At 34.6% G+C, this 26,805-nt stretch overlaps 1 protein-coding gene across 1 annotated transcript; it reads right to left on the bottom strand.

The window, feature by feature from the left end:
- Nucleotides 1-13,728: 13,728 nt before the first annotated feature.
- Nucleotides 13,729-15,708, bottom strand: LOC130976832 (uncharacterized). The gene is made up of 3 exons (XM_057901772.1): nucleotides 15,210-15,708; nucleotides 14,035-15,113; nucleotides 13,729-13,926 (listed from the first exon to the last, which is right to left on the bottom strand). The coding sequence occupies exons 1-3, from the start codon at nucleotides 15,706-15,708 to the stop codon at nucleotides 13,729-13,731; spliced, it is 1,776 nt and encodes a 591-aa protein (XP_057757755.1).
- Nucleotides 15,709-26,805: the final 11,097 nt, after the last annotated feature.

The following is a 26,805-nucleotide window of genomic DNA, read 5'->3' as shown; positions in this document are numbered from 1 at the left end:
AAACGCTCCAAAATAATCAAATTTAGAAATCATAGTCAAACTAGGACTAGAAAGAGAGAGAAGCAGCAAGATCTGAGTAGGTATTGGAATCAATAATTTTTTTTATTTGAATGAGTTGATAAATCAAGAAGCTTACTAGAAAGGAAGGATACAAGGTAAAGCAAATTTGATCCTAATTTTAAAGGTATAGAAGATGATGAGGTCAAGTTCATATGCATAACTCACTTTCCGGTATGGGAAAAAATTTTTGTAAGTTTTCATAATTAATGATTTACATTTATTTTAAAAAAAAATCATCTCAGTCTTAGCAAAAAACATTGTCAAAATGTTAAAAAAAGTTTTAAATCATCGGTTATATTTATCATTTTCGTAGTTGATGAAAAAATTTGATCCTACCACAATCGAGTATAACACCCTCGAATCTCATGTTAAGTCATAACTCCAAATATCTTTTCATATCAAAATAATTTTTTGCCGCCAAATGAATCAAACTTTTTAAAAATAGTTACCTTAAATATCACAAAACTCGAAAATAACTTGTACCTTAAGTATTATAACAGCCACCGTATTACTTGTACGTTAGAGAAAGAGTACTGCTAGGGAGTCAATGGTCTAAGTGTACATCATTCATACTATCCAAAATAACTATCCGAGTACTAGGGATAATAAACATCTCAGGTCATGAAACCACTCATCTCAAAAGCTTAAACTGATTTTGGAGTTCATCAAGGATCGAACTCTTGACCTTTTGAATCTAGAATTCTAATACCATGTTATGATTCTACTCATCCCAAAAGTTGATGGAAAAATATAACACTAATGGTTATATCTCTAATACTCTATAAACTTCCATTGTACACATTGTACAAATATTTTATTGACTTTCTATACTTTCTCTTAGAGAAAAGATAAGATGTAGTTATAACTTATAAAAAAAAATTTTAAATGTACTTAAAACACTAATAATTTTAATTATTAATTTTAATTATAAAAAATATATAATATATATTAACATTATTATTTACTCAAACACTAGTGTTATATACTTAAAATGTTTCATAAGTTATAATATCGGAAGTGGTTTCTCTTTCGTAAAAAAAAAATTGAATGATATTAATGGTTTAATCTTATTTTTTTATTATTTTTTATATTTATTTTTAGTTTTATTTATAAAATTAATAACAAAAAATTATATTTTATTTTTTCAAATATTAAAAAAAGATTGAGAGGATACATTTTCTAGGAATAGAGCCACCAAAGGTGAAATGGATTGTGAGTTTCCAAAGGTGAAACCAGACAAAGGGAACAGAATTCGATACAGACACTTTTGTTTTATAACATCCGAGAAATTGGATACAACGTGTTTTATGGGACAGAAAAAGGCTTCGGGCTCACAAATTTTGTTCGACTCTTAACACATACTTTCTTGTTCCTAGTGAAGTCTATTGCAATTACAGCTAGCGAATCTTGCGTCCCCACACACACAATTTTTGTATACACCTATATATAATTATATATAGTTATATGATATAGTGATATATTATATTCATCCACATATATATACCACATAAGCGTCTAAGTCATCAAGTAATTTAATTCTCATATAGTTCTTGTAAAATAGCCAGTGTTTGGTTAGCTAGAATAATTTTTATACTTAACCAAACACTGGCTATTTTATAACTCATCAATAATAAATTTTGTATAAAAGATATTATTATAGATGTTGTAAAGAGAAAAAAATAAATCAAAATGGCAGATAAAATAAAACGGATAATATTTTTTATAAGAGAAAGTATAATAAGAAACCAACTTTTGGTTAGTTATTAACACTCGTCAATTTTTTTTTAATGTCAAAATTTTTTTATTTTTTGAAAGATTTACAGTTTAGAATGTAATTTAGTTTTAAAATTAAGAATTTATAATTTATAATTTAAAATTAATAAAATAATAATAAAAATATTAACTGATGTTGACTAAATAGTTAACTCCCTAATAATAACATTAGTCATGATCTCATTATTAAATTAGCTACCAATAATACACATTCAGTTGGTTTCCTTCTTCTTAAAAACTAATAATCATATATGAAGTAATATTTATATATTCAGGAAGCCATGCCCATTCGGTATTTCCTTCTTCACTTTAATTTTTAAATTAAATTAAAATTTTATAGCCACCTGTTTTATTAATAACATTCAAAACTATAGCTAACTATCGGCTAGGCACCTGCATGGATATTTAATGCCGTTATAAATTTCCTTAGTTTCTTTTTTTTTTTTTCCCTTCTTTTCTAAAGCAAGATACTCAATTACTTATCCTGAACCTCTCACTTCCTCCAAGGAAAATAATTAAAGGAGCTGAAAGGATTCCTTAAAAAAACAATATAGGTAAACAATTTTTAGTCAGGTAATACAATTACAATTAATAATTACTAATTTTATATTTTTTAAAAAATAAAATTAAATAATTATTAATTAATAACAATTAATTAATATAAAATATAATTTAAAAATATTTATTAATTTAATGTTACCAAATGGGATTATTTCTACAATCTATCTACTTAATATATTAAAACTGGATTTTCTCCCATCTAATAAGGATGACGTGTCGATCTCTCATGAGTTCGTTTTTCCTCTAAAACGAATGAAATTTTTCATCTATTCTAAATTATTTTATAAAAAATACCTTTATTATAATTATATTATTATATTATAATTAATATTTAATGAATAATATATAATTATACTAATTTAGGAACATATCTTCATTATAATTATATCAAATCAATATTTAATGCACTATTAAACTACTTATCAATTATAATGCGTAATTACTGTACATAATAAAAAATGGTCTTAATAATAAGTAATTTATATATTTATTTTTATTTTACTAAGGTCTATAAATAGTATTTTTTTGTGGTACATGAATCTAAATTTGAGAGTCAGCTCATAATTTTATATTTAGTATTTCTTTTTTTACTACTTCATAGAATAAGAATGTATTCTTCGTTTTTTATTGAAGTTGATCTTTTTAAGGTACAATTTATAATTTTTTATAATATTTTTCATATACTCATTCTATTATATTATTCATTTAATAATTTATTAATTGTTGTTACTCTAAATTATTCTTATCGTCTAATGTTCCAGTTCGATTGTCTTTTACCACAATCGTTTACAATATATCACATCCATGAAATACCTCATCGAGTTGTCTTCACTGATTCATGTTCCAACTACATGGATGTAAGCGTTCAAAGAAAGGGCAATAATCTCTACTTTATCGAAGGATGGTTGGATCTACTCACCTATTATGACCAACCTAATGGAATATGGTTAATGTTAGCTTTCTTGGGATGAGCTCGATTTTTGATTGAGGAATTGCATCCACGGAACTTTATAGGGCAAGTTCAAGTTCCATCCCCTCCATGCTTTTTACGTCTGCCAAAAAATCTTCGAAGTGGAGCACATAATGAGATTGAATTTCCTTAGTTTAAGTTCAGTTTTGCTAAATTCGTGACAAACTCGGATATGCAATTTCAACGATTGGTAATATATTTAAATTTTCTTATTTTAAGTTATTCATTATTAGAATAATTTTATAACATATTGTGATTATTTTCAGAAATTACCGGCTTTCTTTTGCATGCATGCAATGCCATTGAGAGGAATAAGGGTTAGTTTGATTTCTCGGTGTGGCAATTCTATACCTTGTCGCATTGCATAGATAGCGGATGATGAAGCTTATTTAACAAGAGGATGGTTTGAATTTGCACGAATTCTAAATTTTGATATTTATGATGTTATTTCTGTTGGTTATTGTTACGAGAATGACTCTATACTATACGTAACTAAGAACTAGAATAGATTCAATATTGTTTAAGTAATTTGGTTTTAATATTAGTATTTGATTAAATTATAATTAGAAAATTTTAAATTATTGCCTCAATTTATTATATATTATGAGTATTTTTCATGGATGTACTATTTTTAAATAATTTAATAATTAATAAAATGAAGTGGTGTCAAATATATTATTTAAGTTTATTTTTATCCTTAATTTCTTTATTTATATTTTCATTATATTTGACAAAAAATCTCTACCTAAACATATAGTTTTCGTTGACCTAAACACAATTTAGTTGCCAATAAAAACCGATTTTATCTATAAAAAATAATGAAACATGTATCTTTTGATATTATATTAATATAGTAAGTAGACATTATGATATAATAATATCTTTAATTGTATTATAATTAGCTCATAGATAATGTATGATTATAATATTTTAGGAAAATTTTTATCAAATCAATATTTAATTATGATAAAATATGTTAATTATAATTATATCATAAAATTATAATAATTACGATAGTTATGTTATATATTTTAATCATTTATGTAAGTAAATAAACTAAAAAATAATCAAATCAAATCATGACGGTAAATAAATAATATAGAATAATATTATACATTTAATTGCATTATAATTAGCTCATGAATAATGTATGATTATATTATTTTAGGAAAATATTTTTATTATAATTATATCAAATTAATATTTAATATATTATTTAAATCTATTTTTTATATAACAATAATATTATATATATTTATATATCTCTTTTTTAAACTCATTCTTACAAATATTGGCATATAATTAATATAGATAACATATATACTTAATAAATATCTTTATTAAATTAATTATAATGATTAATACAAGATAATCTCATAAGTATAACATAATTATAGCAAGAATTTTCATAAAAATAATTGACTACTAATTTGAATATAATTGATATAGTTAAATTGATACAACCGATAAGATTGAGAATATGTAGCAATTATAGTAATTATTATATCAATTATAATAATAATTCACGTGACTTTATATACAGTAATTTTTGAATTATAATTGTCACATAATTATACTTGAATGTTATTTAATTTTAGATATTTTATAGGTAATATTCATTATCACATGAATTATCATCATTACTCAATAATAATAATAATAATAATAATAATAATAATAATAATAATAATAATAATAATTATTATTATTATTATTATTATTATTATTATTATTATTATTATTATTATTATTATTATTATAATTTTGAATTTATATAATTGATATAATTGATATAGTTCTAATTCTCATTCGTATGTAATAATTTTATTAGTATGTATTCACAGTTTTAATCAATATATAATAATAATAATATTATTATATGGATATAAAATTAATTAGTTAACGAATTTTTAGCTTATGGATTTTTATTTTCTACTCAAATTTTTAATCATTAGTGATTTATTTTTTATATTTACAGTAAATTTTGACTATAAAAAAATTAGTTTTGATTGTTTCCTATTTTATTTATTTACAATTATAATTAAATTTGATATAATTATAATAATATAAAGATGCTTCATATATAGCAATAATATTATAGAAAATATTATTGCACGATTGTAGAATAAAAAATAATCATATATATAAAATGAAATAATTATAACAAAAAAAATTAATACATGTGATTTAAATATTTTTAATAGCCGGTAACATGGAGTTTAACAAAATATAATTCATATATTTTTTATTTATGTATATGTATATAATTATTTATGTATATATATAATTATTTAACAAAATTAATATATACGTATATATAAATAAAAAATTATTATAATTTCTGAAAATTATACATGAATTTTTTTTTCTCAAATAAATTTATTCTAATTATATTACAATTAGCTCATGAATAATGCATGATTATATTAATTTAAGAAAATATCTTCATTATAATTATATCAAATTAATATTTAATGCGTTATTAAACTACTTATAAATCATCGATATTTTTAATCATTCTAATTATATCAATTGATATAGTTCTAATTCTCATTCAAGTGCAATAATTTTATTAGGAGATAATTGATGCACACATTAATAGTGACCCATTTAATTTGATATCAATTAGTGGATAACAATAATAATAATAATAATAATAATAATAATAATAATAATAATAATAAAGTCTACACGGTACATGCATTATATTTTAAAAAAGTAAAATATATTTTAAAAAATTAGAGTATTAATAATCAATTATGATTAATATCAATATCAATAATTAATTTTTATAATTATTTTTTGTACTACTAAAGGCTACATATAATGTTTTTTTTTTTGTAGAATAAAAAAGGTTGTGATTCATAATATTTTTGTAAAGTTATATCGTATGGACATAAGATTAATTAGATAACAAATTGAATTTTAATTAATATATTTTATTTTCTGCTCATATTTTTTTATTAATTATTTTACTTTTTATATTTACAGTAATATTGAATGTAAAAAAGAAAAAAATAATATTGAATATTATCTATTTTATTTATTTAGATTCATAATTAAATTTGATATAATTATAGCAAGTATCTAGGATTAATAATAACATGATAGTATAATTTTAAGTTGTATAATATAATAAAAAAATATAGTAATTTATGTATGCTTCCTATATAGCAATAATATTATATAAGAGATACTCATTATAGATTTAACTTGTGCTATGTATGCTTCCTATATAGCAATAAAAAAATATAGTAATTTATGTATGCTTCCTTAACAGTGCGATTTTATAGATTTATAAGTGAGTGCTAATAGCCTTTATATTTAATTTGTTTTAGAGTGTGATAATAGCCAATATGTTTGTTGGTAGATTTAACTATTACTATATTATCTATGATCACATTCAGTATATATGTCTGATTTATTGGAGAAAGTAGATTATTAAAATCGATTAATAACTATTTTAGAGGTAATCCAATTAATACTTGTTCTTGTATGGATACCTGGAGGGAGAGCGCAGTCTCTGGGAGTCGACGCCGAGCTATTACCTTCGGTGCCGACCTTTAAGCCTTGTGACAATCTGAGCTTTTACTCCAAGAGGGTGTCCAATCGCGTAGAGCTTTGAGCAAGAAACAGGGGGGAGTGTACCTGCAAGGACACTCCGAAGCTTAAGTTAGTATTGAGAATTCAATGTCCCTTTAGAATAGAAAATCATACCTTTTTATAGGTGATAATGTATAAATCTGTTATGTTCCTGTTTTATTGTCTGTATTAAAGAGCAATAATAAGGATAAATGTCAAGTTGGACGTTTCATATTTGTGAAGCAATCCGTTGAGCTGAATTGTAACGTCACTTTTCAATAAATGACATTGATTGCCGATTAGTAACTGTAATGCCGATTTAATGATTGTAATGCCGAACTGTAACGTTGATTTTCTGAGTAATGATGTGAATAATGCTGAGTTATGAATGATAAAACTGATTTATAATATCGGATTTGTAATGGCCGGACCACAGTCACCAAGCTTGGCCTGAAAAAATGTTTAATGAAGCAGGTTGAGCTTTTAATGATGTATGAATTGGTTGCTGAACAGTTCGGCGTATGGTTTAACCTTGTAGCCCCAGGTCAAGGTGCTTTATTGAACAGTTACTGGGACTATAGGCATTCATGATTAAGATAGAGAAATAATTAAATGAAGGTATTAATGATTTTGCGTGTTTCCAAGGTGAGTTTATTGGGTTTTGACGTGACTGATTTGATGGGAAGGAAAATTTTGGGTTAAAGTGGGTGAATTAAAGTTTTAGGAAATCTTAAGGGTTGCATGCTTGCTGTTTTGTTTTCCTCAAGTGTTATCAACCAAAACATGAGTAAAAGAGGTGAGTTTTTCTTGGTTATTTTTAGTTTTTCTGCTTAACCGTTTTCTCTTCTTCTCCTTATCTGCTTTTGATTTTTCAATGGGTTATGAGAAAGAAACGAAAGGGGAGGTTAATTAGTCTTATGACTGGGTGAATGATGATGTAAGGGATCGTGTCTCTTTGTTTTTGGATGCTGGTGCTGTGAATGAGATAGATAAGTTAAAGGTTGTTAGGGTTAATTATGGGGTTCGATTGGAGTTGTTATCCTGTACTGTTGATGATAGGGTTTTTCATAGAGGGTAGGGTTTTGAGCATTTTTTTATGTATAGCTGTGTTTTGGAGGAACTAAGGGTGAGAATCCCTTTCAGTGATTTTGAGTGTAAAGTTCTGAAGCAGTTAAACTGTGCGCCTTCGCAACTTCACCCAAATGGCTGGGCTTTCCTTCGGGCGTTTGAGATTCTTATGGAGTTTTTGGAAGAGAATCCATCAGTGGAGCTATTCTTCTCATTGTTTCAGGCGAAAGGTGTTTGGAAGGGTGGTTGGGTAAATTTGAACAGCTCTCCGGGGTTTGGTGTGTTCAAGCTATACAAATCATCTTTTAAGAACTTTAAGGAAATGTACCTTAAGGTAAGTAGCTGTGAGGATGACTTTCCGTTTTATGTGGATGAGCATTTGGGGGGAAAGATTTCCTCTCTAGTGGTGTTCGGAGCCTCAGAACATTTTAGGTCCTGAATCTATAAGTCCAAAAGATGAGTGCATGATCGAGTTTTTGACCGAGGTTGTTGATCGGTAGGAATTGATTTCTGTTTATGATCTGCTTCAATGGGAGGAAAATAAGGCTGCTGTTGTGGAATATTTGGGTAAGATTTTGAATTGTGGATGTTGTATCATATCTGAGGTTTTTTGAACAGGTTTTATTTTTCTATTTTTCAGGTGGTAAGTACCCAGGTGTATCTGCAGCGAGTTTGAGGTCTCGGGTGAAGAGCAAAGGTTTGAATAAAGAGGTATCCTCGTCTAAGGTAGAGAAGGTCGGCGTTGGCGAGGTTGATCATCCAAGGCAGAGGAGGAGGAAAGTTATTGCTAAGAAGAGAAAAGGTGATGTGGTGGATTTGTCCGATGTTTCTGGTGATGAGAAGGATGATGTTCCCATGGAAGAGGTTCATAGGTTTTGTGATAACCAGAAAAAGTTGCATGGTTTTGTTGAGCGGAGTGAGGGGTCGTCGCTCTGGGGGAAAGATCATCCTTTCATGATCACTGCGGATGAGGTATGCCAGACCCCTTCTGATGTTAGTTTGGCGGAAGAGGTGGGGGATGTGGCGATTGACCAATATATGCAGGTAATTTTTGTTTTTGAGGTAAAAAATTTTATTTGTGTGTTTGTTTTGGGAAAGAGTAATGTGGTAATGTTTGATCCTCAGGTGGTGGGTTTGCGGCTGGCGAGTTTGGGACGGAGTCGTGAAAAGATTCATCGAAAGTTGGTTGAAAAGAAGGAGGATCTGAGTTTGAGGGAAGAGTTGGCTATAAAAGTTGCTAGGGTTTTCGAGCTTGAAGTGAAGTTATTTGAGGTTGAGAAACATTTGAAAGAGGTGAAGGAGAGCTATGCCAAGGATGTGGAAGATTTAAAGAAGAAAGAAGCTGACTTATCTTCTTTGAGTACTCGTATGATCGAGGTTACTGCTCAGTTGAAGGAGTTGGAGAAAAATAAGCAAGGAGAGATTCTGGATTCCTTCATTGAAGGTTTTGAGAGGGTTGTCCTTCATGCGAGATTTCTGGCTCCCGCGGTTGATTTCTCGGCAATGGATCCGGGCAAAATAGTGCAGGATGGTGTCATGGTTGAAGATGATGGTGCTACGGAGCAAGGAGATGAAAATGTTTAATTTGTGTGTTGTTTGTAAACTTATCTTGCTCCTGAGTTGAGCTTTTGATTTGTTAATGTATAGACATTTTGTTTGCTTTTGTTATTGTTGCTTGTATGTTGCTACTGTTTTCTGGCAGAGGACAAACTTGGTTATTTCTATTTGTGTGTTATGATAATATAATGTTATTGCTGTATGATAAGTTGGTTTTTATCTGGTTGAAGCCAAATTATTGTGGTAAGAATATGTGGTAATGGTGAATGGCCATTAATTTGATTTAGAAAAGGTGAGTAGGCCGAGTTTGGGGTGCCGATTCATAGGCATGATAATGTGTATTGTGTTTTGCTCGTTGGCTATGATAGTATCATAGTGTTGTGATTCTGGCTAACATCGGGTATCTGATTGACTTCTTTGCAAAATTCAGCATGACTGGGTTCGGAGTTGGTTTGGTCATGCTTTAGTGATCGGATTCCGAGTTAAATTGGGTTTATGAGTGAATGATAGGATTCCGAGCTAAGTCGGATATATGTTTGATTGAATGATCGGATTCCGAGTTAGATCAGATTGTTGTCTGATGAAATGATCGGGTTCCGAGTTTGATCGGATATATGTTTGATTGACTGATCGGATTCCGAGTTAGATCGGATTGTTGTCTGATGAAATGATCGGATATTTGTTTGATTAAGATACCGTTTTAAGGTCTGCAGTCAGATTGACGGATTTTGTCCGAATGATTGGATTCCATTTTTAAGGTCGGTAGTCAGAATGACTGATCGTATCCGGGTGATCGGATTGATAGTATAGATCGGTATGATATGTTTTATGCGGGAAGCGAGAAATGATTTGTTAAAATAAAATATTTATTGAAGAACCTTTTAAAGGCCCAGGTAGGCTAGCCTCGTTAAAACCTCTCCAAGCAAAACCCTTGTGGGAAAAATCTTGGCAGTAGGAAAAAGAGTACTTGCCTATCCCTGGTATTAGCTGTAATATAACTTTAAGGAAGATACATTACAAGTGTTAGGGAGATCTTTACCCTCTAACGTTTGTAGTCGATAGGCTCCATTGCCGATTACTTCTGTTACTCTGTAAGGGCCCTCCCAATTAGCTGCTAGTTTTCCATGTGCTGGTGGTTTCCTAGCTTGTTCTGTTTTTCTGAGCACAAGGTCGTGGACTTGGAAAGACCTTGGTTGAAGTCTTTAGTTATATCTTCGGGCAATGTGCTGTTGCATGGCTAAATGTTTGATTGCTGCGGATGATCTGAGTTCTTCAATGAGATCAAGTTCGGTTTGTCGAGCTATGTCTTGTGTAGTTTGGTCGGCCAATTCTGTGCGTAGCGAGGATTGGGAGATCTCCATAGGTATCATTGCATCTGAACCGTAGACCAAGCAGAAGGGTGTTTCCTTTGTGGTAGAGTGAATTGTTGTATTGTACCCCCATATGATCTCTGGGATAAGCTCGGCCCATAGACTTTTTGCATCATCCAGTTTCTTCCTTAGAGCATGTAATATTAATTTATTTGCGGCTTCAGCTAACCCATTTGTTTGTGGGTGTTCTACTGATGAGAAGTGTTGTTTGATTTTTAAGTTCTGCAAAAAAGATGTGAATTTTTGATCGGCAAACTGGCGACCATTATCAGTGATAATGTGCCGAGGAATGCCGAATCGACAAATAATGTATTTCCAAACAAAGGAAAGCATTTGTTGTGATGTAATCTTTGCTAGAGGTTGTGCCTCTATCCATTTGGAAAAATAATCAATTGCTATCACAAGGAATTTTACCTGTCCTGCAGCTGTGGGGAAAGGTCTGAGGATATCAATACCCCATTGGTTGAACGGCCAACTAACCTCAGAACAGTGTAGGAGTACGGCCGGGAGATGTGTAATCGGACTGTGCTTTTGGCAATTGTTACAGCTTTTGACTTTCGCGTGACAATCTTGTCGTATCGTCGGCAAATATAATCCGGCTCTGAGGATTTTTGAATACAGACTTCGGACTCCGAGGTGTGTTCCACAGATCCCTTCATGTGCCTCTGCAAGTGCAAGTTCTGCTTCTGTTCTGCAAAGACATTTAAGTAGTGGACAAGAGAATCCTCGTCTATATAGGCAATTATTATAAATAGTAAAAAAGGAGGCTTGTCGGCGGAAGTGTCGAGCATTTTCGACGTCACCTGGCAAGATCCCTGTTTGGAGATACTGTATGTATGGAGATCTCCAGTCCGCTTCCTGTTTCATACTTAGGACATGTGTTAGTTCAATACTTGGTTTAAGTTGTGTTGACTGATAAAGTGATGATCCATTTGGTTGAGTGCTGGCGAGTTTAGACAGAATGTCAGCTCGGCCATTACTCTCCCTTGGTATGTGCTGTATCTCGTATTTAGAAAATTTTGAAAGTAAATTTTGGATGACATCCAGGTATTTAGAAAGCAAAGGGTCCTTAACTTGGTATAAGTTGTTTACCTGTTGGACGATAAGCAAGGAGTTGTAGTATACCTTAAGTTCGGTGATGTTTAGTTCGGCCGCGAGTCTAAGGCCGGCAATTAGTGCTTTATATTCACTTTAATTGTTGATTGCTTTAAATGAGAAGTTGAGGGAATGTTCAATAATGTTGCCACGGCCATCGTCAAGTATGATACCTGCCCCACACCCTTGTGGGTTGGAGGATCCGTCGACGTATAAAGCCCATTCGATGAAATCTTCAGTTGTACTAGGTACTGAGAATTCGGCTATAAAGTCGGCCAAAAATTGGGATTTAATGGATGCTCGTCCTTCGTACGTGATATCGAATTCTGATAGCTCCACCGACCATTTAACTAGTCGGCTAGCCAGCTCAGGTTTCTGCAGGACTTGCCGTAGAGGTTGATCTGTTCGAACATGGATTTCATGGCTCTGAAAGTATGGTCGGAGTCTTCTGGACGAGAAGACAAGAGCGAGGGCCAGTTTCTCAATTCTCGGGTATCGAAGCTCGGCATTCTGTAAGGTTTTGCTGGTAAAATAGATCGGGAATTGTTTCTTTTCTCTTTCTGCAACAAGGGCGGAGCTTATAGCACAGTTAGTGACAGATAAATATAAGAATAATGGCTCCCCTTGTAGGGGGGTTTGTAAAATTGGTGGTTTTGAAAGAGTTTCTTTGATAGTTGTAAATGCTTGTTCACATTCATCAGTCCATTGGAAAACTTTTTTGTTTTTTAAAGTTTGGAAAAAACATGAGGATTTAGAAGCTAGGCAAGGTAAAAATCTAGAAAGTGCAGCAAGTCTCCCTGTTAACCGTTGGACTTCCTTGATGGTGTGGGGACTTGTCATGCCTAAAATAGCTTGGCATTTTTCTGGATTTGCTTCAATACCTTGGCTAGTGAGCATGAAGCCAAGGAATTTACCGCTTTGAACACCAAATGCACACTTTTCGGGATTTAACCGCATGTTGTATTTTCTTAGCTGTCCGAAGATTTTTGTGAGGTCATCAAGGTGATTTTTGCCGAACTTTGTCTTGGCGACCATATCGTCGACGTAGACTTCAATGTTTTTGCCGATTTGTTTGGCGAAGATTTTGTCCATTAGGCGTTGATATGTTGCACCTGCATTCTTAAGACCAAATGGCATAACCTTATAACAATAGTTTCCATATTCAGTAATAAAGGCTGTCTTATTTTGATTGGATGGGTGCATTTGGATCTGTTTATAACCAGAATATGCATCCATAAAGCTGAGTTTTTCAAAACCAGAGGCATTATAACTAAACAATCAATAGAGGGTAAAGGGTAGGAATCTTTGGGGCATGCTTTGTTGATATCGGTGAAATCAACACACATGCGCCATTTACCGTTATGTTTTTTAACCATGACGACGTTCGCCAGCCAGGTTGTGAATCTGATTTCTCGGATGAAGCCCGCGTTGATGAGCTTCTTGGTTTCTTCTAGGGAAGCCTGTTTTTGGTCGTGGCCGAGATTTCTCTTTTTCTGTGCTATAGGTCGGACAGATGGATCTAACGATAGCTTGTGTGATATGATGGATGGGTCGATGTCTGGCATATCTGCTGGGGTCTAAGCAAACAGGTCGGCATTTTGTTGTAAGAATGCTTGGAATGACGTTTTTTCTTCTAAGGATAATGTTGAGCCGACGTATGTGACTTTGTCTGAATTTTCTGTGAAATAGATTTTATCGAGGTCTTCTGTTGGGGGTTGGTCTTTCTAGTGTTCCTGCTCTAGGATCAAGGTCGGCCAGCATGTGTTGGTCGTTCATGTTATCGATATTGAGAACCTGGGCTTTTGTGTTACGGTTAGGTCTTTTGAGACTATTGTTGTAGCATTCCCTGGCTTCTCGGGCATCGCTGTGAATGGTTGCAATTGTGTTGTCCTGCAAAGGAAACTTAACATAAAGATGAATTGTAGATACTATAGCGCCAAACCTATTTAAGAAAGGTCAGCCAAGTATTAAATTATAGGGACTGAAACAATCAACAACCAAGTATTGAATGTCTAAAGTTTTTGACGAGGGAAACTTACCGAGTGTGATTTGTAACCACACAGAGCCCATAACCGGGACTCGCTCACCTGAGAATCCTACCAAGTCACCAGTAGAAGGTTGGATGACATTACTGCTTAGTTTCATTTTCTGGAATGTTGAGTAGAAGAGAACGTCAGCGCTGCTGCCTGGGTCGAGCAACACCTTTTTAACCAGGAGATCTCCGAGCTGTAGGGAGATTACGACGGGATCATCCAGATTTACTACGCTATTATCATGATCGGCTGTCTGGAATGTTATCTGTGGAGATGTTGGCAGCGGCTGCTGTTGACTTTGATCGGCGTTGATGGAAAGTATAGCTCGGTAAGATCTTTTTCTTGCCGAGCTTGTGGCTCCGCCACCTGCAAAACCTTCGGAAATACAATTAATTGTACGTGTTGGTAGTTCAGGATGGCTACTGTTCAGTCGGTCTCTATCTTGGCCATGTTGTGTAACCGAGCTTTGGTCTCCTGAAGTAGGTGCTTGCCGCTGCATGTGGCCACTGATGTATTTGTCGAGGTGACGCTGCCGAGCTAGTCGCTCCAGTAGGTCTTTGGCGATGATACAGTCGTCGGTATTGTGTCCGTGCTTCTGGTGGAAGGAGTAGTATTTTGATCGGTCAGTGCCTTTTGAATCTGGGTAATTGCCAACTTTTCTTGGTGGCTTGATTAATTTCGAATTCAAGATCTCCTTGTTGATATCATCGCGCTTGGTGTTGAATTTGGTGTAAGTCTCATATCGTGGAATTGGTTTGAAATTCTTCTTGCTGTCCCGTGTTTTGTCGTCGTCTCTATGGTGAGGCTTTTCTACTTTCCGAGCTTGTCGGAGTTCTTCGATGTCGATCTGTCCTTTAGCTTTTTCACGGAACTCGGCCATAGTTTTTTGTTTGGCCACAGCAATAGTTTCCTGGAATTTTCCAGGTCGTAATCCGCTTTTTATGGCGTGTAGTTCCACCTCGGGGTGGAGGTCGGGTATACTCATGGCTATCTTTGTGAAGCGCGTCATGTAGTCTTTGAGGCTTTCGTGCTGGCCTTGCTTGACTGTGTTCAAATAATCGGAGTCATGTAGGTAGATGGCTGATCCAGCGAAGTGCTCCTCAAAGGGTTTTGATATGTCTCAAAATCGAGAAATGGAACCTGCAGGCAAAGAACAAAACCAATCAAGTGCAGGACCGTCTAAGTAAGATGGAAAACAACGACATAAAACTTTATCAGATGCACCGTTTACTATCATTATGGAGGTGAATTTCTTGATGTATTTCTTCGGATCACCTAACCCATCATAGGGAGTTAGGGTGGTCGGCAGAGTAAACCTTCGGGGTAGCACGAAGTTCATCACCTCCGCCGTGAATGGTCCGGGGGAGCTTTCTTGATCGTCATTCTCTATGTTTTTCTGAGTTTTTTCATCATGTTCGGGTTGCTCCTCTTCCTGTCGGGCTGTGTCTGAGACATGTGTTGGCCCTGACTGCTGCTCGGCTTCTTCTGTCCGTTCTTGTCGGTCATTGTTTTCGGTTCTAGTGTTATTCAAGTTGGCAATTTGATTTATCATTCTTTGGTTCTCCTCAGCCACGACTTGCCGCAACTCAGTCACCATCCGGAGCAATTCGGATGGTGTGGGCGGAGGTTGTTTAGCCATGACTTCAAACAGGAACCTCGAGGCCGATGATATGTGGAGAGGTTTATATTTTCGGTCCCACGGTGGGCGCCAATTGTTCTTGTATGGATACCTGGAGGGAGAGCTCAGTCTCTGGGAGTCGACGCCGAGCTATTACCTTCGGTGCCGACCTTTAAGCCTTGTGACAATCCGAGCTTTTACTCCAAGAGAGTGTCCAATCGCATAGAGCTTTGAGCAAGAAACAGGGGGGAGTATACCTGCAAGGGCACTCCGAAGCTTAAGTTAGTATTGAGAATTCAATGTCCCTTTAGAATAGAAAATCATACCTTTTTATAGGTGATAATGTATAAATCTGTTATGTTCCTATTTTATTGTCTGTATTAAAGAGCAATAATAAGGATAAATGTCAGGTTGGATGTTTCATATTTGTGAAGCAATCCGTTGAGCTGAATTGTAACGTCACTTTTCAATAAATGACATTGATTGCCGATTAGTAACTGTAATGCCGATTTAATAATTGTAATGCCGAACTGTAACGCTGATTTTCTGAATAATGATGTGAATAATGCCGAGTTATGAATGATAAAACCGATTTATAATATCGGATTTGTAATAGCCGGACCAATACTAAATTTAAAAAAAAAAACAATATATAACATATTATTTTTTTATTAATCAAATTTTATTATAGTTTAAATTAATTTTAAAATATAATTTAAAATTATAATTTCAATCTTATCGAGTCATTACGCTTGTTTCCTCTATAAGCAGTTATAACCCTAAAATCTTGTTTGCTTTCGAGTCATACAATCACATTATGCATGGTATTTTGCAATCGACATCACCTAGATAAGATTAATCTGACTTTGTTGCCTAATCATCATAATTAGCCTGGTTAATAAGTATGGTACGTAGAATCGATCCTCTAAATATTTAATATTTAATAATTAACAAAAAGAAACTACCTCCATTTTAAGAGTCATAATTAATTAGATTTTTTTATTTAAATCAATTAAATATTTTATTTACATAATTATGCAACGTATAAGATATTTATTATTATATATAATGTGTCATATCTAAGATACATTGAGATTCCATGCTAATAAGCTATATCTCGAATAATATGTACTCGTGATAAGTAACGATCATTTTTTAACATAACCCGAATGCATTCAAGATATATAATAAACACTATTCGAGTGGCGAACATCCAAAATATGGTAGAAGATTTTTCTACTCTCAGCATCCAAGATCAGCATAATTGTGCCTATATATAGAGTGCAAATAAGATGTTTTTGGCATTTGGAAACATTTTGAAAAATGTTAGAGTTTCTTTGCACATTTTTTAAATTCTCTCAAGTTTTCAAAGCATATAACATGCCGATAATACGTGCGCTTAAGAGACATCACCCGTTTGAATGTGATGTTGCACCTAACCGATGCATTAGATATGCGATTTTGAAGTTAGTTTGTCTTCCAATTTTTTTTTTACTATACGTGGGGCTTATTAAATTATTTAGATAATTTTAGTTAAATTGCATGTATATAGTAGAATATTAAATTAATTTATTTAAGAAATATTTTAGATTATTTTAATTCAATTAATTAGTTGACATGTTAGGAGATTTTGATTTAGTTAATTAAAAGACATTAGAATATTAATATTTTAGATTATTTTAATTTAATTAATTACTTGTCATATTAGGATATTTTTATTTAGTTAGAAGACATGTTAAAATATTAATATTTTAGAAATAAAAGTTAATTAATGTACTTATTGAGTCTCACTTCTCACTACTTCTGAACTTATTGAATTAGATCAAGTTTTACTAGGTAATGGAATAGATACTCGTATCTTTCATATAAGTCATGGTCTTGTTTCTCTTGATAATCATAAAAAATTCTTGCTTAAAAATCTTATTTATGCACCTAAAACATCTCATTAGTGTACAAAAACTTGTTGAGGATAATAACTGGTTTTTTGAGTTCTATGTTAACTATTATTGTTATGTTAAATTTGAGGACGCTCATTATATTGTGATCAGAGAAAAGCTTAAGAATGGAGTGTACCAATTTCAACATGTAGTTATAGTTAAATTCCATGATGCTAATTGTGATTCTTTGATATCTGTTGACTTTTCTTGTGTTAAAAGTAATTCTGTAAAGATTGTTTTATCTGTTTTACCTATACACTATAATTCTTTAGTTTTTTATTCTTCTTTTTCATCTGATCCTCGAGTGTTCAGTGTAAAATGATCTTCTTTTTCTCTTTGGTATGATAGGTTAGAACACCTTGCAACCAAGACAGTAAATATTTTTGTATGGCTAAAATGCATACATTACTTTTTGTTAGGGATGATTAATAATTTAATATGCCTCTTGAAATTATCTATATTGATGTTTTGGTCCATCTTCAACCTTATCTCATCATTTTTTTGTTATTTTATTTCTTTTATGGATGCCTATATATATAAGATACACTTTTATTCTCTTGCATTTTAAGTCTCAGATTTTTCAAGCTTTTGTATAATTCAAAAATCAAATTGAAAATCATGCTAGCCTTCACATCAAAGCTTTGTAATCTTATATGAGAAGAGAATATCTCTCACAATTCTTTGTTAAATTTTTAGCTCAGAATAGTATATCACACAAGTTTAGAATGTAACATCCTAATATTCAAATCCTTATACTCGAATCATAAGTCAATGATATTATGGTGGTACGATTCTCAGGTGGATCTTTAATATATAAATATAAGTATAATTGAAAGAGTAAAATAAAATCACGAAGACGTATCACTCACGTTTCGACAACAAAAGATAATCCCTAAAGTCGAAAAGCGATATTATATATATATATATATATATAACATAAGTAAATAGCCACTAGTCGCGACCCACAAAGTTTAGGTCGGCTAGGATACAGTATGAAAGTAATTGACAACAGAGCCTCCTAATCTCTCCCAAAGAAACATAAGAGCCTCAATAGGCAAATTCAAAAAGTTCAATACATAATATAGTTCTTCAAAATAAAGGTGGAGAGATTCTAAACAAAACATAAAGTAGAGAAAATAAAGATCTTCGCCGTCTCTCAGACGAACCACAGCTCACCTCTGAGCACCTGGACCTGTATTTGAAAAACAAGAGATATATGCGGAATGAGAACTCCGGGCCCATGGGTTTCCAGTACGGTAAAAGTGCCAAATAAATACAGTGCACTGCAACAAGAACTTACTAAGTATCCTAAACTTCTTTCCATCAAGCATTCACCCTATGTTCTTGCTAATTCATGAATAGGCAACTGTCATAAGGGAAGGCTAAATCTAATTCATCTTCCTCGTGCTCCTCAACTTTCTAACTCTCCAACGAATCAGAATCAGAATCATAAGACAAAACCATCACCAATTATTCTGTCTCAGCAATTCTATATCAATACATCATATCCTCACCTGGAGCAAGTGAAATCACTTCACTGCGTCTACCCAGAGAGATCATATTCATCTCATCCAACAATCATCGTCATTATTCAAGTACATTATCAGCTCATCTCATCAAGCACAGCCCTCAACGTCCACCGACACGAGCATGAGGGACCTCTCAGTTGTATAAACACAAGCAATACAGAAAAGTAATGCACAATTAAAGTACAAGTAGAGCAAGTAACACATAATTAGGTAATATAGCATATATGATATAGCAATCCAAAACAAGTAGGCAAACCCAAACAATTCAAACATATACAAATGATGAATGCCTGCCCTATGGCTGATGATATCATCTGTCGGTTAGATAAACAACCTGACACGTCCTGGTAGCTAACCATTAGACAGAAAATACCCATTGCGGAGCAAGTAGGTTTGAGCTATAACCCCCTTGCTACTACCCGCTCAACTCAGAGCTAGTGGAATAACCACTACTGCGGCTACTACCCAGGCGGGTGTTTAAAAGCTCAACCTAGAGCGAGTGGAATAACCATTACTGCCGCTACTACCCAAGCGTCACAATCTCTGATCTGAAGCAAGTAGGACGAACCACAACCCTTGCTACTACCCATGATTTCAAAACATACAATCATTCAGTTCAGAATCAATCATCATTGTTATCAAATCTCAAACATTAACCTGGAGCAAGCGGGACGAACCACCACCCTTGCTACTACCCAGGTATCACAAATACACATTTATTCATAATCACCCTTCATTAATATTAATTCTCAGACAAAGACCCGGAGCAAGCGGGACGAACCACAACCCTCGCTACTACCCAGGTATCACAAATACATTCATTCAAAACTCCATAATTAAACTCATTTATCATAATCATCCTTTCCCGTCTCATACCCGGAGCAAGTGGACAACGCCACTGCCTACTACCCGGGGTCACACATCACATTCAACATTTTTTATCATTATTCATTTAACACATTAATCATCTACATATACATACTCAGCCATAATTCAATGCTCATTACAGCCATCCGACTAATGACATACACAACACTTGCACCATCACCCTCAATAATTCATACAATCACCATTAATCATCATTCATCATTGATTCTCACTTTTCTTCATCCACAAGTTACCACATGCCCTAACTTCTTTCCATTACTAGGCATACTATAAGTATTGAGGACATAAAGGGTGATATTGGAGACTTAGGAGTCCGGAATTTGGCCTTAAAAACTCAAAAATCAATTTTGGGATGAAAACAAGGTCACACGTACGCGTGGATGGCCACAAAGTTCATCGACACGTATGCATCGCGCACGCACACACGTGGATGAAGAAACAGCCAAATGACGCGCACACGTCAGTCACGTGTACGCGTGGGTGCGTTTGTACCCCACGCACAAAACTGGCATAATTCGGGCACAACTCTCGGGAAAAATGGCTGGGCATTGGGTGCAGCGCATCGACGCGCACGCGTGGATGGTGCTTCCTTGAAAAATGACGTGTACGCGTCAAGCACGCCTACGCGTGGGAGGCATTCTGCTAAAAATATTTTCTAAGTTAAAAGCTACAGAATTCAAAGATTAAACCCCCAATCTTCCAAAGGACATAACTTCTTCATTTTAAATCATTTTTTTGCCCGTTCTTCGAACGGCATGAACATCCCAAATCCAATTTCATTTCTAAATAAGTTTGGCACAAAAAGGGAACTGGAGTCCAAGTTATGTCCTGTCAAAGTATGCCCAAAAACCATCTTTTCATACAAAACTATAAAGTGCCAATTTCAAAATAAGCCATTTTCAACCCTTTTCAAAAATCAACCAAAACATGCCAATTTCAACCCTTTTTGAAATCAATCAAAATATATCAAAATCAACATCAAGCCTCCTCAACTCATATATTAACACTTTACCACAATTCACAAAAATACCATTCCATCATTTTAACCCACTTCACCCAAGGGCTCAAACTCAAACACATTTACATATCATATACTCTTCCTCATGCTAATTTCCAACACCATCATTTTTTATCATCCATCATTATACATAATCAATATCATACTCACCATCACATGGTTTCACCCACAAATCAACCTTAATCATTCATCAAGCATATGTCACAACATGCATATCTCTCATGCATAATACCATCAAGACATCAATAATCATAATCACATATTCAATATCTAAAATTCATCCAATCACTTGTATCATAACAAAATGCACACATCAACTTACCTTCCTTACCTCTTTCTGGTCTCCGGCCCAAAATTCACGGTCTCCGGTCCAAATTCACAAATTAATTGCATAATCCACAAACCAATACTCATTATCCAATTCATTATATTCTCAACACACCAAACACACAATTTCACAAAATTCTCAACCCAATCATTAATTCACACTACATATCAATTATGCATATTAGCACCAACTATTCACACAATCCAAACTTAATCCTAGGGGCATCTAGCCTAGGAATTCTAATCACACCACACGGTACTTAAATGAAACTTAAACTGTACCTCTTATAGCCAAACCAATTGAGCCTCTTCTTTGGAAGTCTCCACCAACCTTAGCTCCAAGCCTCACCAAAGCTCTTCAAGCAACACCAATCTCCCAATTGTACACAAAAATCACCAAATACACTAACATAACCAATTTCACATATATACATGGTGGACGAAATTGTGATCCTTAAAGTTGTACTTCTTGTACTTGTATGGAATTTAAAATTGGCACGTGTGATCACAACTCCGTTCAACTTAACCAGCAAGTGTACTGGGTCATCCAAGTAATACCTTACGTGAGTAAGGGTCGATCCCACAGAGATTGTTGGTATGAAGCAAGCTATGGTCACCTTGTAAATCTCAGTTAGGCAGATTAAATTGGTTTTGGGTTTCGAAAATTAATAAATAAATAAAGAATAAAAAGGGATAGAAATACTTATGTAAATCAATAGTGGGAATTTCAGATAGGCGTGTGGAGATGCTATGCTCCTCTTGAATCTCTACTTTCTCATTGCTTTCATTCAATCCTTCTTACTCCTTTCTATGGCAAGCTGTAAGTAGGGCATCACCGTTGTCAATGGCTACATCCCATCCTCTCAGTGAAAATGGTCCTATGCTCTGTCACGGCACGGCTAATCATCTGTCGGTTCTCAATCAGGTTGGAATAGAATCCCTTGATTCCTATGCCCAGCCTTCAGGAGTTTGAAGCTCGTCACAGTCATTCAATTCCGGAATCCTACTCGGAATACCATAGACAAGGTTTAGACTTTCTGGATCCTCATGAATGCCACCATCTATCTAACTTATACCACGAAGATTTTGTTGGGGAATCTAAGAGATATGCGCCCGGCCTAAGGTAGAACGGAAGTGGTTGTCAATCACGCGCGTTCATAGGTGAGAATGATGATAAGTGTCACGGATCATCACATTCATCAAATGTTGTGCAACGTATATCTTGGAATAAGAATAAAAGAGAATTGAATGAAAAGTAATAGTAATTGTATTGAAACTTGAGGTACAGCAGAGCTCCACACCCTTAATCTATGGTGTGTAGAAACTCCACCGTTGAAAATACATAAGTGAAAGGTTCAGGCATGGCCGAATGGCCAGCCCCCATGATCTGAGAACTAATCGTCCCCAGATGCTCTTCAGATCTAAAGTGATCAAAGATTTCTAATACAATAGTTAAAAGTCCTATATATACTAGACTAGCTACTAGGGTTTACATGAGTAAGTAATTGATATATAAATCCACTTCCGGGGCCCACTTGGTGTATGCTTGGGCTGAGCTTGATCTATCCACGAGCTGAGGCTTTTCTTGGAGTTGAACTCCAAGTTATGACGTGTTTTGGGCGTTCAACTCCGGATCATGACGTTTTTCTGGCGTTTAACTCCAGACAGCAACATGTACTTGGCGTTCAACGCCAGGTTACGTCATCAATTTCCGAATAAAGTATGGACTATTATATATTGCTGGAAAGCTCTGGATGTCTACTTTCCAACGCCGTTAAGAGCGCGCCATTTGGAGTTCTGTAGCTCCAGAAAATCTATTTCGAGTGCAGGGAGGTCAGATTCCAACAGCATCAGCAGTCCTTTTGTCAGCCTTTTTCAGAGTTTTGCTCAAGTCCCTCAATTTCAGCCAGAAATTACCTGAAATCACAGAAAAACACACAAACTCATAGTAAAGTCCAGAAATGTGAATTTAACATAAAAACTAATGAAAACATCCCTAAAAGTAGCTTGAACTTACTAAAAACTACCTAAAAACAATGCCAAAAAGCGTATAAATTATCCGCTCATCACAACACCAAACTTAAATTGTTGCTTGTCCCCAAGCAACTGAAAATAAAATAGGATAAAAAGAAGAGAATATACTATAAATTCCAGAATATCAATGAATATTAATTATAATTAGATGAGCGGGACTTGTAGCTTTTTGCTTCAGAACAGTTTTGGCATCTCACTTTTTCCTTTGAAGTTTAGAATGATTGGCTTCTCTAGGAACTTAGAATTTTAGATAGTGTTATTGATTTTCCTAGTTAGGCATGTTGATTCTTGAACACAGCTACTTTTATGAGTCTTGGCCGTGGCCCTAAGCATTTTGTTTTCCAGTATTACCACCGGATACATAAATGCCACAGACACATAACTGGGTGAACCTTTTCAGATTGTGACTCAACTTTGCTAGAGTCCCCAGTTAGTGGTGTCCAGAGCTCTTAAGCACACTCTTTTTGCTTTGGATCACGACTTTAACTACTCAGTATCAAGCTTTTCACTTGGACCTGCATGCCACAAGCACATGGTTAGGGACAGCTTGATGTAGCCGCTTAGGCCTGGATTTTATTTCCTTGGGCCCTCCTATCCATTGATGCTCAAAGCCTTGGATCCTTTTTACCCTTGCCTTTTGGTTTTAAGGGCTATTGGCTTTTTCTGCTTGCTTTTTTTTCTAATTTTTTTTTCGCCACTTTTTTTTTCGCAAGCTTTCTTTTTTTCACTGCTTTTTCTTGCTTCAAGAATCAATTTCATGATTTTTCAGATCATCAATAACATTTCTCTTTGTTCATCATTCTTTCAAGAGCCAACAATTTTAACATTCATGAACAACAAGATCAAAAGACATATGCACTGTTCAAGCATTCATTCAGAAAACAAAAGTATTGTCACCACATCAATATAATTAAATTAAATTCAAGGATAAATTCGAAATTCATGTACTTCTTGTTCTTTTGAATTAAAACATTTTTCTTTTAAGAGAGGTGAAGGATTAATGGAATTTATTCATAGCTTTAAGACATAGTTACTACCTACTAATGATCATGAAGTAAAAACACAAAACATAGATAAACTCATAACATAAAAAACCGAAAATAGAAAGAAATAAAGAACAAGGAATGAATCCACCTTTAGTGGCGTCTTCTTCTTGAAGGACCAATGATGTTCTTAAGCTCTTCTATGTCCCTTCCTTGCCTTTGTTGCTCCTCCCTCATTGCTCTTTGATCTTCTCTTATTTCATGGAGAATGATGGAGTGCTCATGATGTTCCACCCTTAGTTGTTCAACACTGTGGCTCAAATCTTCTAAGGAAGTGTTGAGTTGTTCCCAATAGTTGTTGGGAGGAAAGTGCATCCCTTGAGGCATCTCAGGGATTTCTTGATGATGAGCTTCCTCATGCATCTCTTGAGAACCGTGAAGGGTCTCTCTTGCTTGCTCCATCCTCTTCTTGGTGATGGGCTTATCCTCTTCAATGGAGATGTCTCTTTCTATGATAACTCCAGCTGAGTAACATAGATGGCAAATAAGGTGAGGAAAAGCTAGCCGTGCCATGGGTGAGGGCTTGTCGGCTATTTTGTAGATTTCATTGGAGATGACCTCATGAACTTCTACTTCATCTCCAATCATGATGCCATGAATCATGATGGCCCGATCCACAGTAACTTCAGATCGGTTGCTAGTGGGAATGATGGAGCGTTGAATGAACTCCAACCATCCTCTAGCTATAGGCTTGAGATCCAGTCTTCTTAGTTGGACTGGTTTGCCTTTGGAGTCTCTCTTCCATTGAGCTCCTTCCACACATATGTCCATTAGGACTTGGTCCAACCTTTGATTAAAGTTGACCCTTCTAGTGTAGGGGCGTTCATCTCCTTGCATCATGGGCAAGTGGAATGCCAACCTCACATTTTCCGGACTAAAATCTAAGTATTTCCCCCGAACCATTGTGAGATAATTCTTTGGACTCGGGTTCATACTTTGATCATGGTTTCTAGTGATCCATGCATTGGCATAGAACTCTTGAACCATTAAGATTCCGACTTGTTGCATGGGGTTGGTTAGGACTTCCCAACCTCTTCTTCAGATTTCATGTCGGATTTTCGGATACTCATTTTTCTTGAGCTTGAAAGGGACCTCAGGGATCACCTTCTTCTTTGCCACAACATCATAGAAGTGGTCTTGATGGCTCTTGGATATGAATCTTTCCATCTCCCATGACTCGGAGGTGGAAGCTTTTGTCTTCCCTTTTCCTTTTCTAGAGGATACTCCGGCCTTAGGTGCCATTGATGGTAATGGAAAAACAAAAAGCTTATGCTTTTACCACACAAAACTTAAAATATTGCTCGCCCTCGAGCAAGAGAAGAAAGAAGAGAAGAAGAAGAAGAAGAGAATATGGAGGAGAAGGAGAAATGTAGGTTCGGCCAAGGTATGGAAGAGGGGTTGGGTTGTGTGAAAATGAAGTAGAATGGAAGGGTATATATAGGGAGAGGGGAGAGTATATGTTCGGTGGTGCACGAATTTGTGATCCGCACAACTAACCAGCAAGTGCACTGGGTCGTCCAAGTAATACCTTACGTGAGTAAGGGTCGATCCCATGGAGATTATTGGTTTGAAGCAAGCGATGTTTATTTTATTATTCTTAGTCAGGATGTTAATCAAAATTATCAGTTGGAATTATTAGATTGGAAAAATAAAAGAGAATAATAGCGTTACTTGTTGTGCAGTAATGAGAAATATGTTGGAGTTTTGGAGATGCTTTGTCCTCTGAACTTCAACTCTTCCTTGAAATCCTTCAACACACGCAAGGTCCTTCCATGGCAAGCTCTATGTAGGGTGTCACCGTTGTCAATGGCTACCTCCCATCCTCTCAGTGAAAATGTTCCTATGCTCTGTCACAGCACGGCTAATCATCTGTCGGTTCTCAATCAGGTTGGAATAGAATCCATTGATTCTTTTGCGTCTGTCACTAACGCCCAACCTTCAGGAGTTTGAAGCTCGTCATAGTCATTCAATCCCAGAATCCTACTCGGAATACCACAGACAAGGTTTAGACTTTCCGGATTCTCATGAATGCTGCCATCAATCCGGCTTATACCACGAAGATTCTGATTAAGGAATCTAAGAGATACTCATTCAATCTGATGTAGAACGGAGGTGGTTGTCAGGCACACGTTCATGGATTGAGGAAGGTGATGAGTGTCACGGATCATCACCTTCTCCATAATTAAGCGCGAATGAACATCTTAAATAAGAACAAGCGTGTTTGAATGGAAAACAAAGGAATTGTATTAAATCATCGAGACGCTGCAGAGCTCCTCACCCCCAACAATGGAGTTTAGAAACTCATGCCGTCAAAAAGTATGTAATTCAGATCTGAAAATGTC

Source organism: Arachis stenosperma, chromosome 1 (genome assembly GCF_014773155.1).
Source record: "Arachis stenosperma cultivar V10309 chromosome 1, arast.V10309.gnm1.PFL2, whole genome shotgun sequence".
Classification (NCBI taxonomy): domain Eukaryota; kingdom Viridiplantae; phylum Streptophyta; class Magnoliopsida; order Fabales; family Fabaceae; genus Arachis; species Arachis stenosperma.
Note: the sequence above shows the minus strand (reverse complement) of the source record. Positions and strands in the feature narration are given on the sequence as shown.

What these genes read in the sequence shown, in the direction of transcription:
- LOC130976832 (XM_057901772.1), bottom strand. Translation starts at nt 15,708, where the DNA reads ATGGCTAAACAACCTCCGCCCACACCATCCGAATTGCTCCGGATGGTG. An exon ending in GTTTTGTTCTTTGCCTGCAG is followed by an intron (nt 15,114 to 15,209) that starts GTTCCATTTCTC and finishes ATTTGAACACAG; the next exon opens with TCAAGCAAGGCCAGCACGAA. An exon ending in CTTTAGACATTCAATACTTG is followed by an intron (nt 13,927 to 14,034) that starts GTTGTTGATTGT and finishes TTTCCTTTGCAG; the next exon opens with GACAACACAATTGCAACCAT.